The 14,921-nt window shown below is 48.5% G+C and overlaps 1 protein-coding gene across 1 annotated transcript in view; it reads left to right on the top strand.

Annotated features, from left to right (window-relative positions):
- Tll2 (tolloid-like 2) overlaps window positions 1–14,921 on the top strand; it is a 126,543-nt gene that overhangs the window by 91,445 nt on the left and 20,177 nt on the right. The window contains exons 10-13 of the mRNA XM_005407577.2: window positions 1,167–1,269; window positions 9,540–9,656; window positions 10,771–10,916; window positions 11,559–11,754. Of these exons, the coding sequence (XP_005407634.1) occupies window positions 1,167–1,269; window positions 9,540–9,656; window positions 10,771–10,916; window positions 11,559–11,754 (562 nt within the window). The remainder of the gene's footprint in view (window positions 1–1,166; window positions 1,270–9,539; window positions 9,657–10,770; window positions 10,917–11,558; window positions 11,755–14,921) is intronic.

Genomic DNA, 14,921 nt, shown 5'->3' with positions numbered 1-14,921 from the left:
AAAGGGAGAGCAGAACCCGGGGCTCTGCTGTCATCCACCTGCTGAGAGAGTCCCAGGCTGGAGGGAGTTGGGGGACCAGGGCCCACCGGTGGGGCAGCACCTGTGTGTTGAGGGCCAGCTTGCAGGATTGCTTTGCTCTCTCCACTAAATAATGACCTTTTTGGCCATTGGAGATCCAGTGAGGGCCCTGAGGGGTGTCCCAGAGAGCTGGAATGTTCATGCCCAGCCTCAGCTGAGCCCTTGCTACCCTGGCCTTCACTCTTATCTCTTTGCCTCTTCCGCTGCCTCATTCCACGCACACACCCTACGCCAGGCTTGTGGTCCAGGTCCTCAAACAGCACCTTGCCTCAACTCATAGCAGTTTCTCTTTACTCCTGTGCCATGGAGCTCCTCGTCCTTGTAGATTACATCACACCTCCTCTGAGAAACCTTCAGGAATTTTCCAGGCAAAATTTACTTCTCCCATCAGGGCTGTCTAACCCTCCCTTTTCAACATTTGTGTCACGGAGTCCTCATTGGTGTGGTATGTCTACCTTTTCTTCTCACTCTGAGCTCCCTAAAGGAAAGGACTTTGTCTTACTGATCTTTCTCCATTTCTCAGCGCAGATGAGCACACAGTAGGTGATCAACAAACAATGGTAGAATGAATGAATGAGTGAATGAATGAATGAATTGACTGTAGGAAGACTTTTCGATACAACATATCTCAGAAGTAAGGTCATGGTCAAGGAGACATTGATCACAGAGGTGGTGGGATGCACTTGGACTGACCCCAGATCCTTTGGAATGATTGATGAAGTTATAAGATCTTTCTGTATCTCTGAACTTCACTGACCCCCTTCTAAGTCCCCAGTCTCAACACATCCTGGCTTGTCTTTTTAATGCATCTTACTCTCTGTAAACCATCCAGTGACTTCAAAAGCTCAAATGATTCCCCAGACAGAGCCAAAGAACCCATCTCATTCTCTTTACTCCCCATCCTGCCTAAGGTTTATTATTTAATGTCACGAGGCTTCCTGTGCTTGTGTTTTTGAGAAGACACTCCTACTGTGGTCTGAGGGCTCTGTATGCTAAAGGGTAACATGAGAATACTGGTATGCACAGCGCATCTTTCAGAACTCCTCAGGCTTTGTTGGTCAGACTCACTTTATGGTAATTCTTTACAGATCATCCTAAACTTCACATCCATGGATTTGTTTAAGAGCCGTTTGTGCTGGTACGACTATGTGGAGGTCCGGGATGGGTACTGGAGGAAAGCCCCCCTGTTGGGTGAGTAGACGTTAGACAGCTTTAAGAGAGGAGCAATTGAGTGTTCTCTGGGATGCTGTTACTGTCTGGAAGGGTCCATCGTGACGGCAGTCACAGGAAGCCCTCAACGGCCTGTGTCATTGTAAACCTTGGAACACTCCATTTGGCTACACATGTTAAAAGCTTTTAAAACTGTGAATACCCTTTGACCCCTCAATTCCACTTCTTGAAATTTATCCTAGAGAACTAATTAAGGAAGTGTGCAAAGCTCTAGCTGCAGGGATGTGCACTGAAGTGGGGAAAATTGAAAGCAATTTAAATGTTCAACAGTAGGGGTTAGGTGAATAAATTATGATACCTTTTTTTCAATGGAAAACTTTCTAGATGTTAAAAATAAAGTTGGAGATGACTACGTATTAGGTATAGAAAGTTGTTGGTTAAAAACTATTACATGCAAAAAAGTGTATTACAGAACAGAATATGGAGTAGCATTAATTTAAAAATATCTGACCACACATATATACAGTGGTATCTCATTTCATGAATTTAATTTGTTCCATGATTCTGGAAAAATGGCTACACTTGTGTTTCGTGTGGAAAAAAATGGCCATGGTTGTGTTCAACACCAGTGCAGAGTTTGCAAACAAAATTTTGAAAAATAGTTCTGTGTACAAATTCAATAGCTCACAAGCAAAGCATTTGTGAACCAAGGTATGTATGTATGTATGTATGTATGTATGTATGTATGAACATTGCAAAATTAGATGCTATAGAAGGTCTTAGTGAATGAGATGGGATTGGTATAATAAAATGAGGAGTGGTGGGAGTATGGTGGACTGAATACTGAATATCCTGTCTGAGATCATTCAAAACAAAATTACTTAAAACATGGTGCAGGTTGAATTCAACTGGAAAAAACCATATTGTGTTCTATCATATAAATATCAAGTAAAATTACACATGTAAATAAGTCATACATAATAGTTATTTCAGGATAATATTTTTAAAAATCTCATTCTGTTCTTGGTTTAGCTATATTTTCCAAATTTTTATGATCACATGTATTATTTTTGGGAGATGAACAGGGCATGAACTCAAACATGACGAGGCAGCTGGGGTCTTTGAGTGAGGGGTGGCGGGCAGGGAGTGTAAAGAGAAAAGAGTTCACTCGGGACTGGTCATAAAAAGAGAGCTCTCTCATGAGTGTCCAGGGAAGATTAAGACTGTGAGGAGGACCTGTGGCTTGGGAGCTGACACTGTGACTTAGAAGGGTGGGAAAGGCAGCCACGGTAGACTGGGGAGAGAACACATAGAGAAGGAGCCAGATAGAAAGTCTCAGCTGAGAACTGGTTGTGCTCATTGTTAGAGCAGTCTTCAGGGTGCTTCTGGGATGGACAAGTCTAAGAACTTGGTGGGGACTTGGTCCCTGGCAATCTTCATATTAAGAGCAAAGCCACTCTTGTTGTACTGATTGACAAGCCGGAGAATGAACGGCTGCTGGGACAGCTGGCTGAGGATGCTGCTTAGGAAAGCAAGAAGAGGACTTGGCCGGGAAGTTTCACTGCTAAATCAAGCCTGATGTCATGTCATGTTGGGTCTTGGGGAACCGCAGATGGGATCAGAAGAGACTGAGATAGAAGGTCTGGCTGCACTTCAGGAAGCCTGGCAGATGTGAAGCTATGAGATACAATAAAAAATATAGTGAACATTTAAAAATTTTAAAAGTATATTGCAGTAAAAGACACATTGCCATTAATCCTCCTCAAGATACTCCCCCTTGCTTTGAACACATTTACCACATTGTTTTTACCGCTGTCTGCATCTGTTCTAGAAGTCCTCTTTTGTGTCTTTCATTGTGCTGTTGTGGCTGCCTCGACGCCCTGACGTTTACCTTTCACGGACGTTTTGGCTTTGGGGAAGAGCCAGAAATCCCATAGTGCTAGCTGCAGTGAATAAGGTGGACGACGACTCACCATAGTATTTTGAGAGGCTGACTTTCCATTGGACGGCACTTAGCAGCAGCATGCACTGCAGTTTTTGATCACACCTTGAAAGACACAGTAGAGGACTTCCAGAACTGCTTCCAGATGTGCTAAAATGATAGGATAAATATGTTTGAAGGAAAGGAGTATTTTCAGGGAGATTAATGGTAATGTGTTTTTTATTGTAGTAAGTTAAATATTCACTCTATATTTTGATTGTACTTCATATTGTATGACTAAGATAAGCTACTGATAGGAAAAGCACACAGGCACCTGTGTCCAAAGAGCCATGAGTTTGAATTCCTCGCAGTAAAACAGGTAGGAATTCCTATCCTTAGGAGCTCCAAAGAGCTGGGGAGCAGCCAGGGCAGACTCTGGGGGCCAGGTTGCCCCAGTGAGGAGGAATCTGTCAGGTAGCAGCCCAAACAGGCAACCAAGAAAGTCACCTCCATGCCAAGCATGCGCAGGAATGTGCACGCTGCAGGACAAGTGAATTATGCCCCCTTTTGGAAGGGGAAATGCTGTCTTGTCCCTGATTTCTGTTTCCTCCTAATGTAAGCAGATATGGCAGGTGTTAGTAGCCAGCAGAGGGCGAGGCTTTATAGGTAGCACTGATTTGATGTAACAAAATGACAGAGAGATGAATTCTTGGGATAGAGTTTCCCAAACCTGGCTGATCACCAGAGTCCTGGGAAAGTACCTAACCAGAATCCCCACAGGTTGGGTCAGAAAATGATCATGCTGACCTATAAATATATGGTGCATGTGCCCATGTCCAGTACCAAATACACAGAAAGGGGCCTGTAATTGTGCTCATCAAATTGTTGCAGTGGTTGCCTCTGAGAAAGGAAGTGTGGAGGTGCTGGGCAGCTTCCTGCTTTGTTTTGTATAAAACTCAATTGTTTGGATCTTTTACAAGAATGCATTTTACCGGAGCCGTGTGGAAGAACTTCATGAGCACATGCAATTGAGCAGTCACAGACCACTCAGCGTGTTGAGTCACTGGACTGCGCTTGTTCATGAGAAAGCCCAGCTCTCCAAGTGACACCGGCTTTCTGAGGTCACACAGACAGCTAATGGGAGAGATCAGATCAGAATTCCGATGTCCTGGTGAGCGGGAGAGGTGACTGCTAAAATTGAGCAGGGTGCCTCTTAGGTTTGCCAGATAAGATACGTTATGTGTTGTTTATCTGAAATTCAAATTTAATTGGATTTCCTGGGGTTTTGTTTGCTAAGCCTGGCAGCCCTACATACACACACGTCCCCAGTGGAATAGAGGAAGCTCTCTGTTACTGAAGTTCCCCAGAGGAGGCCAAGGTACATTCCAGCAATGAGCGTTCCCTTTGCTTGAACTTACAGCAGGCATTTTCCTACCGCAAATCCTGATATATCTGGCGACACTTTCATTAGTGGGACAGGATTTTGACAGTTTACTGTTGTAGGTAGTGATTTGGGTATTTTTTGTTTTGGAGGAGGTTAGGGCACATATCTTTCCAGCTTACAGTGTGCATGCCTGTGGTCTGGGGGGTGTGAGTGTGTGTGAGTGTGTGTGTGTGTGTGTGTGTGGTGTGGCAAGTAAAGCATGGCTCAGCGCCTCTAGCCGTCATTCTTCCTTTGTAGGCGCTCTCCTTTGCCAACTATTTGGCCTGCTCTGATGTTTCCAAATGCAGTTGTTAGTGAACTTTTGTGTTTGGAACAAGTGCATTGTGTCAGCTGAGCTGGTCCCTGGGAGGGGTCAGTGCCATGAAATCTGTTGGGAGGAGGCAGGTCAATGCCCCTTTGGCAGGAGGGACAGCGGATTAGGGCGGATTGTGAAAGTATGCATCTTGCTCTGAAAAACTATGCAACACATTTTTTTCCCAGGGCAGTGTGTGAAAATCCAGGCATAATACGTGCATAACTTTTTATGAATGAACCCTTTATGACTCCCCACGGAGGCCACTTATAGTGTCCTCATCTGCATTTCCTCTTCTTGATATCCTTATTAAACTCCTCCTCTACATTTAGGAACCAGATTTCAGTTTAGGAATTTGACACCTTTTCTGCACTTCAGTTTCTCTCCAGCCTGTTTAGCTTCCTTGGAAGGAGGCTGTTTGGGACCCAGGTTTTTCATAGGGATGGCAAGGGTAAATGAAGTAGATTGAGAACATTTCATGGCTGGGTAAAGATCTCAACCAGGTTTTTCAGATTTCAAGTGCCACTTAGGAAATGGTACCTAAAGGGGTGATGGCTGCATGGGAAACTCATCCAGTAGCCTGAAGCACCATCCTGGAAATTGGACTCCCTTCTCTTATTCGTTCGAGGAATTACTCTAACAATGTAGTTTTGTCAGCAGAACTGACAAACTTTGGGCATTCTGGATCACCACAATGTATACAAAAGCCCTTTCACCCCTTTCCCTGAAATGAGGAGGGAAGTTCAGAAGGGCCAGCCCAGCCCACCAGTGTCATGTGGTCCTTGTTCTGGGGCTCCCTGGGCCAAGGCAGCTTCCCCAAGGAGCAGAAATGAGGCCAACAGCAGAGCCTGGTGTTTCCCCCGACTTGCTCTGATCTTCATTTGTACTTGTCTGTGTTTTTTTTTTTTTTGGTTTTTCTCCGGTACCAGGAACCGACCTCACGACCTCGCGCTTGCCAGGCAGGCGCTTTTGCCGCTGAGCTAAATCCCCAGCCCCTTGTCTGTGTTTAAACTGGGAAACGGGGAACAGGTATGAGGCATGCAGAGAGAGAGAGAAAGAGAAACCTAGTGTCTGTTTATTAAAAATTGTACAGTGATCAGAATTTCACCCAAATTCCTTTGGATGGTGCTGGTGGTAGTGATGGTGAGGATGATGAAGGTGATATTGATGATAAAAGCCCAGATCTCAGACTACTGAGGTTCATACTCTACTTCTACTTCCAGCTTTGAGATAAATGCTCTGATCCTCAATTTTCTCATCTGTGAAATGGGATAAGTAACAGCCCCTAATTCAGGTGGTAATGGTAGTAAGGGGATGAGATAATCCTTGTAACATGCTAGGACAGTGTCTGGCATAGACTTGGTCAGTGACAAAAGGGCTTTTCTTAGAGGTGCTATGGTGAACGTGAAGGTTCTGAGATGTCAGTCCAGGGACAGAGTAATGAGTTCTGGTTGAGAACTGCAAAGTGTTTGAGGAGAGTGCTCAGACCTGTCATTTATCTTATCAAGTCTAGCTCTGCAAGACCGTCAAGTACACCTGAGTTGCAGTTCCTACCTGCTCCAGAGTGCGGAGCAGAGGCAGGTTGTCCTCCAGCTCCTGGGGGTGGGGGCTCTTCTTATTCAGCTAGCTTGTGAGTAGGGCAGCGGTGAAGAGCCCTCTCTCCTTTGGAAACATCCCTCAGTGGCTGTGACTTCTGGGGTTTGAAAGGAGAAACTTGGTCTAGAAACTCAGGGGAGGCTAAGCGGGAACCCTGCTCAGCAGTCTGGTGTGGCCTAACCGCTGCTTGGTGTGCTGTCTCCCTGATGGCGAGCCAACGTTCTCCTGCTTGTATGTTGTTTTCCAAAAACCAATAGACACTAATTGGCCACACCAGAGGAGCCATTACTGAAAATTTATAGGCTCTGATGGGCTTTTCCTTGCCAAAGTCTCAGCAGCAGTTTCCTCTCATCTCTCTGAACACTAAGCTCACCAAATCCAAACAGCTACAGGTGGCCAGAGTCAGAAGGAAGCCGAGGAGATTAGCAGCTCTCTCCCTAAGAATGGAGGCCATCGCTGGCCACTAGGAAACGCCCTTCATCGGTCTCCTCCTCCAGCCTCAGTGCTCCCTGCTTGTCTCAGAAGGATAAAGCAGAATTGAAATAGCTTTAAATAGCCTGTCCAGGGCCCAACAGAGTATTGACAATAAAATTGTCCACAATATATCTGTTAAATGGACTTTTTAAAAATCGAGAGCCCAGTATGGTGGCTCACACTGTATTCCCAGCACTCTGGGAACCCAACGCGGGAGGATCACAAGTTTAAGCTCAGCTCAGGCGACTTAGTGAGATCCTGTCTCCAACAGAAAAAAAGGGCTAGGGATGTGCAAAGGCCAGTTCTGAAAACAAAAAAGAATATATAATTATATACCATGTGTGTAACTATTTAAAGTCAATGGTTTTTAGTTTGTTCATAGAGGTATATAGTCTATTTTAGAATATTCTCATCATCCTCTCTCCCAAAATCCATAGCCATTAGTACTCTACCCCCTATCTCCTTCTCATACAAAGCTAAAGAAATTCTTTTTTCTTTTCTTTTCTTTTCTTTTTTTTTTTGGTACTAGGAATCGAACTCATGACCTCAGGCTTGCCAGGCAAGCACTTATGCTGCGGAGCTATATCTCCAGACCAAAAAATTCTTTTAGTGATGCCTCCAGTAGATTCTTGGCAGAACCATGGACTTCTGGTCCAAACAGCCTCTGGGGTTCTGTGTTCTGGTTTGTTTTGTTTCAGGTAGTTTTTTTTTTTAAGGTAGGGTTTCTCTATGTACCCAGGCTGACCTCAAACTTGAGGTCGATCCTCCTGCTTCAGCCTCCCAAGTGCTGGGATTACAGGCGTGTGCCACCACGCCCCCCTGGTCTATGTTCTGAACCAACCAGAAGACTCAACTCACTTCCCACCCAATCCCAACTCTGTTCTTTCCCTGGGCTATTAAGTTGCATTAGGAGCAAGATGGCCAAAGATTACCACACACTCGGAAGCTTGGCCTTCTCCTTTTCCTTGGTAGAGGGTCTAAATTTCAGACCATGTGCACAAGTGCATAAGAAACTTGAGTTTTTTTGTTCAATAACCAAAGTTTATATTTATTACTAGCTTCTTTTCCATTAGGTAGTAGGAACTTAATTTCAGTCAGTTTGTTTCCTTTCCCTGGGAAGGGGCTGCCAGTGGGGGAGTAATTTGTGCCAAGTCATGTTCTTATGTGTCTTTGTCACCTGTCTCATCACACAGTACCTGACACCTGCAACCTAAGGGAGGAGAGGAGTTTTGGCTCCCAGTTTGTAGAGGTTGCAGTCCACAGTCAGCGGGCTCCGAAGCAGCATGGCCCAGGGGCTCGGTAGACGGGAGCTGCTTCTGTTCTGCAGAGCATCAGGGGTAGGAGCTGGGAAGGGAGATTAAACCCTTCCCGTCCACACCCCTGGTGACCCACCTGCTCCACCCAGGCTACACATCCCATAATCCAGTCACTTCCCAAGCCCCCCTTATGAGTGCATCTAGATATAAACCGTAACATGATGGCAGTGGGGCCGGGGCGTGGTGCCCGTGTTGCTGTCCTCACGAGGACTGCTGGGAAGTCCTCATTCCCAGCTACCCAGCGCTCTGGCCACACGGATGCTGCTGCTGTGCTCCTCTTTGCCTCAGCCCGAGGCCAGTTAAGAATGGAATAGGGTCCACCTCTCCCTCCAAGTGTGGGACGCATTCTATGGCTCCCCAAGTCCTCTGTGCTATGGGAAAGCCATGGCCATGCCCCCTCAGTGGCTTAGAGCCACACTGGTGCCATCATAGTCATACCGGGCTTTGCCTAAGAAGCTCTGCACCTGTCTCATGGCCAAGGGTCTTTACAAAGCACATAGCACTTCTGTTCAGCCCTGTGAGGGGCAGGGGAATCCAGAATCTTTTTTACCCCTTCAGGCTCTGCCTAGGGTCTGGGACATAGTTTTCTGGTTCTCCCAGATCCCTAAACCTACCTGGGATCTCTAATGTCCTTTCCTATCCAGGGTCTCAGCTTAGGGTGGGACAGGGCATGGGTCCTTGTAGGAGTTGCCTTGTGCCCTCTCCAGCCTTTCCCCCCTCCTCTCTCCTGGAATCTACTACTACAAGGATGAGGAACGATTCTCTTAGTCATTGTGCAGTCTTCCCTATCTTTGCAATTGTGACTAGCCTTGTGCTATTCAAAGGCCACGATGGTTTGATTTCTGTCATGTATTCTCTGCCTCCCATTCTGAGGCAAGGAAAGCAGAATGTGCAGGGTCCCAAAGGGAGGGCGTGGATGCCACAGGATACACTGAAGAATGCATCTTCATCACTGTCTCAGGCCACGATTCCACCAAACCTCAGAGCCATGCCGGGCTCGGAGGGCTGGTACCTTGGCTGTACCCTGGGTGCTTTGGGTGACCAGAATCTGGAGTTCCCTGCATGAGGTACAGAGGTGTTGTGATTCCTTCGGTCCTGTATTTCAATCCAGCGTGTATGATATGAACAGCAGTCACTGAGGGTTACTGCCCACTTCAGCCCACCTTGGAAGAATCATGGTTTTGTCTCAGTCGCCATCGCCCTCCTTCTCGCTGCCCCAGGCATCCTGACTGTCTTTTCTACTTTCAGGTAGGTTTTGTGGTGACAAAGTCCCTGAGCCCCTCATCTCCTCAGACAGCCGGCTCTGGGTGGAGTTCCGAAGCAGCAGCAACATCCTGGGCAAAGGTTTCTTCGCAGTGTACGAAGGTTTGTTTGTGACAGAAGAAGCCGCTTGGATGGCTGCTACTGTGCCCTGTCCTTCCCATGCACTCCCTGTCCCTCTTTCACTCCAGTTGTGCTTGGCAGTTTGCCAGGGCCCCCAGCGTAGGGGCCTTTGCTGCAAGGGGCAGCTTAGGGCGGGACAGGTCCTTGGCGGAGCTCCCTTGTGTCCTCTCCAGCCCTTCCTTCCCTCCTCTCTCCCGGAGTCTAACACTACGGGGATGGGGAACATTGCGAGCCACTTCCACCACGTTCACAACGCAGAGGCCAGCTGTGCTCACCCCAGAAACTGTCACCTACCTGTCAGCAGCGCATTGAATCCTTTCTGTCCAGCTGGGGCGTTGGCTTCCCCCCCATGGGGGTGGTGTCAGGGATCCAAAACCCTGTGCAAAGGGCAGCGGTCTCTGGGAATGTGTGAGCCTAAGCAAAGAAGCTGACCCCTCTGGGCCTCTGTTTCGCTCTTGGAAAGAAGACTGGACATCAGCAAAGGTCCAGCTGCATTTCCTAGAAGGGCCTGTGAGACTACCCCGAGGGCTGAGCAGACACGGCAGCTGCCCCAGGCAAAAGCTGGACTTCTCACTCCCCTCCCATCCCCTCCTGCCCCCTCAAAAGTGACACCTTCCTAAAAAATGATGAAGGGCCCTTTTTGCCCTCAAATGATTGTAATTTTGGAGGGGGCAAGTTTTGTTTTTGTAAAAGATCTAACCATGTCTCTGTGCGTGTGCATGCGTGCATCCATGTGTGTGCACGCACGTGTGTCCGTAAGTGGCAGCAGCCTCCGCCCGGACATCAGAGATCCCTGGGAGCTCTGTCGCTCTGTGCTCGCCGCAACCCACTGAGTGGGAGCCCCGGGATGTGGCCCAAGCTCTTACAGCTGCAGCAGTTTACAGGTGGTTCTGATGCACAGTGAAGGTGCCACATGGTTATTTTCTTTATATAAAAAGATTCAGAGTAGAAAACAGATGGCGTTTTATGCCTTTCTGAGGCACAGTCTATCGGATGGAGATGAAAACGTTGGTGCGTGGAGCCACCTAGTGGTGATAAGTGGTATCCCTCTTCCTCTGACCAGGAACCCCCTTCCCCTCCTGTGCTCTTTCTTAAGCTACATGTGGGGGAGACATTAACAAAGATGCTGGCCAGATCCAATCTCCCAACTACCCGGATGACTACAGCCCTTCCAAGGCATGCGTGTGGAGGATCACGGTGTCGGACGGGTTCCATGTGGCACTCACCTTCCAAGCGTTTGAGGTGAGCTCAGCTTGGATGTCTTCCTGAAGGTGTAAGTGACAAATTTGCTTGTTATCCTCCGCTCTGTAAAGGTGGGTTTCCAATTTCTGGGTTGCAGAAAGGATCCTAAGAGGCCGTGTTAAACGCTAAGCCCACGGTGAGCTGTGCCTGGACATCTTATATCAGACTTTTTGCAGCCTTTGACATATGGTTCACCTCCTTTTGGAAAGCTGCTGGACAGGGTGAGGAACAGTGAAAGTGAAAAGCTAGCCTGAGCTGGGCATGGTGGTGTGCACCTGTAGTCCCAGCACTTGGGAGGCTGAGGCAGGAAGATCATGGTGAGTTTGAGGCCAGATTGGGGTACATAGTGAGTTCAAGGCCAGCCTACACTACATAGTGAGACTGTTTCAACCTACCCCTCCCCCATAAAAAAGCTATCCTGGAGTCAAATGAAGTCTTGTAGAACTGTTCTTCTCTATTTCTCTTAGTCTTTCCTCGGTTGGATTCACCTTGTCTTCTGCAATGAGGATACAACTAGGAGAAACCCAGGGCACACTTGGCTTGGTTAGATTTTGAGGGTGATGTTTAGGTTCCATCTTTAAATCAAAAATCTCCAAGATGATCCCTTCAGTGTTAACTAGGTGGCCTCGTTTCTCCCTGTAGATTGAAAGGCATGACAGCTGTTCATACGACTACCTGGAAATCCGCGATGGCCCCACGGAGGAGAGCGCTCTGATTGGTCACTTCTGTGGCTACGAGAAGCCAGAGGATGTGAAGTCCAGCTCGAATAGACTGTGGGTGAAGTTTGTGTCTGATGGCTCCATCAACAAGGCGGGCTTTGCGGCCAACTTTTTCAAGGGTATGAATTAGCAGTTTGTTTCCATTTTTAGTCACAAGAAGAAATTGCTCCCCCGGCTTGAGAATCACAAAACCCATATGGTGCCTTAGCACTAGACAAGACTCCCTGCAGGGAGGAGGCGGTGACCCATTTCAGAGCTATGAGCAGGGCCCCTGTGGAGTTCCCAACTGATCTCAGGCAGGAGAGGGCTCAGCCTGGGCTTCTGCGGAACAGATTATTCTGTACTTAGAAATTCGACTTAGTAAGTTTATAAGGTCAAACTATGCCGTAATGAAGCTGAGCATGGATAACCACACATACTTACACGGACTACCACTAACTGAGGACTTACTGTGTCTAGAGCCTGTGGAGGTGCTTGATTCACCTGGCCATTTAATTCTCCAAGTAGCCCTTTGAGTTAGGTTTGGATCACATTTGATCAGCACCAGGATGGGGTGCTCAGGGTCATTCAGACAGCTGGGTGGCAGGTTGAGAATCCAAATCCAGTCTCACCCCAGAGCCCAAACTCTCTATAGCACTGTCTCACATCCCTCAGTGTGGGCTGGAGAGGCAGCAGCCCCAGCCTCTGTGCCTGTCCCCAGGGACGTGGGGCTGAGGAGAGTGAGGGGGGCTCTGGGAACAACCCTCCTGCTGCTTTGAGGACCTGCTGCCCCATAGGTCTTGATGGAACCAGACCCAGAACCAACGTTCTTGACCCCAGAATGGGCTTCCAAGCCTCCTTTGAATGGCAGGTCTTCCTTCTCTGCTCTGGGCTCCTAGAAGTCCTGCAGATCACCCCCCGAGAGGAGAGCCTGGATCTCGTCTGTGAATTGTGACGGGGCACCCAGTGGCACACCAGCAGGTCTTGGAGGAGGGGACCTGTCCTCTGCAGCTGAGACTCCTTAATTAGTGCCACCACTTGGCCAGCTTCCCAGCCTTTCATGTCCAATTCGGGCAGGCTGCTTCACTCCCTTCCCATCTCTCCTAGGACTGGCTGTGTCAGCCCAGGAATCCTGGCCCAAAAGCCGGGCATAGTGGTGGTGCCTATCATCCCAGCACTCAGGATGCTGAGGCAGAAGGATTGCCAAAAGTTCAAGGCCAGCTGGCCTACAGAATGAGTTCAAGGACAGCCTGAACTACATAGTGAGACCCTGTTTCAAGAAAAAGCAGAAATCCCAGTCTCTGACCTCACTTCCTATCTCCCCTCTGCCTCCTTTTTAGACCCTTCTCCTAGGTCCTGCATTGGAAGGGACCAGGTGTCAGGAGAATCTACTGCAGGCTGTGCCACCCAGGCAGGCAGCTATGTATCCTTACTGAAACCCCAGTTTTCCCCTCTGTAGACTATGAGAAGGCAATCTGCCTCTGTTCTCTACCAGTTGTTGTGAAGCCCCAATGAAATGACAGCTGCAGGTGCACTTTATAAGTTGACAAGTACCAAACACGAGGTGGGATTATTAGTTTTTTCCTTTTTAAGGCATCCTGGGAAAAAACAGCAAGAATCATAATTGGCTTCCTTAGTCCAGCCTTGTTCCAGTGAGGCCAGCAGTGAGAGTCCTGTGGGCACGAAGCAAGCACTCAGGCTCCTGTGTCAGGACATCCCCAGTGGAAGAACATGGAAGCATGTACCAGGCCTGTGGCACAGTGGGAGTGAGCCAAATAGGCTCTTGCCTCTGTGCCAGTTGGCAGCAGGCTTTGCCCAGGGCCCAGCTGGCTCTTGCCGCTGGCTGGGGTGCCAGTTGGCCTCCACACCCCTCTCTTGGTGCCAGATGCAGTGCCTTTCACAGGCCATTGGCTGGGCAACAGGCAGAGCACCTTGCACTCCTGGTTGCTCTGGGAGGATGGCAGTGGCATTCAAGCATTGGCTGAACTATTCTGATCCACACGTCCTCCCATAAGGATGTGAGGGCTCCACATGGATCCCTGAGTTCCACTGCCGCAGTGTGATGGGCCACTGTGCGTTGTTTGGTGGTGTTGGGGACTGGCTTTCTTCAGCATATTTCTTCAGAGGCCTAGAGCACTGTGTTCTTTGCTTAACCTTTCTGAAACAGTTTTGGGATCCTGCCTGACCCGGTCTCACTATTCAGCCCCAGAACGACCCCTTCTTTTCCTAATACCACCTGAAGGATAAGAAGCCAGAGCTCCTGCTGTGCTAAGCTGAACTCTGATTCCAGCCTCTTCTCCAACCCTCGCCCTCTCCCAGATCATTTCTAGAGGGCTTGGCCTTGGCCACTGCAGTGCAGAACAAGCACAGGCCAGAAGGCGGGACACAGATGCTAATTCACAGCACCGCGCAAGTGCTGCAGACAGTGGGGCCCCCCTGAGAGCAGCACCCCGGAGCTTGCGCAGCATCTGTCCACACTGGAGCACAGCTGCAAATGGCCACATCTGCTGCTCTTGCAAAGCCTACCTTTTATCCACCTTGTTGCATCAACATTGTATCCTTCTAGACTCTGGAGGAGTCCTACGCCCTTTGATTTAGGCTTAAATCCACTCTTCCCTTTCCATCTGCCCAAGACCACACCTGGAAACTGGCCCTGTCTTTCTTGCCTGTGTGTCCTGCCACAGCCACCGCGTCCCTGGCATCAGAGGCTCCCCCCGACCTTGCCTGTGTCTTCATCCTTTCTGATGGGTCCTGGCCTTAGTTTCCCTCTGCCCACCAGCCAGCTCCTTGAATCTGCTGTGTGTCCATCCTGTCCCTCTGGTCTTCCTTTACTGACCCGTCCTTGACATTTCTTCCCTGTCTCCCTCCCCTCCTCAGGCCTGCACTGCGTTCTCTGCCCCGAGTTGTGTCTAGATGATGTTCTCCTGCCGCTCTCCCCTACCCGCTGGGATCCCAGAGTCCACACCACGGTTTTCTGTAGTGACAGTCACCATGCGTGACTCTGCTGGGTGTGTCACAGGCATCATTTTCTATCACCACTATAAGAATCATGCTTCTCATTTGAAAGCAGAAGGAAGCTCAGGGAAATTAAATCACCAGCAGCCCCCACAATTTGATGAGTGAAGACCCTCTGGTAGATTCAACCCAGACCTGATTCACTTTAAAGGCTGGTTTCATTATTTATTCTCCTCCTTCCAAACCTAGCACATGTCTAAGGCACTGCTTTACGTATTGTAAGGTGATAGACAAGTAATTGCAGGACTGTTTATTATTTCAGCACACATAATGTTGCATTCATTTGAGGCTT

Source organism: Chinchilla lanigera, unplaced genomic scaffold (genome assembly GCF_000276665.1).
Source record: "Chinchilla lanigera isolate Chin_1 unplaced genomic scaffold, ChiLan1.0 scaffold00106, whole genome shotgun sequence".
Lineage (NCBI taxonomy): Eukaryota > Metazoa > Chordata > Mammalia > Rodentia > Chinchillidae > Chinchilla > Chinchilla lanigera.
The sequence above is the reverse complement of the archived record's forward strand: the minus strand, read 5'-3'. Positions and strand labels throughout refer to the sequence as shown.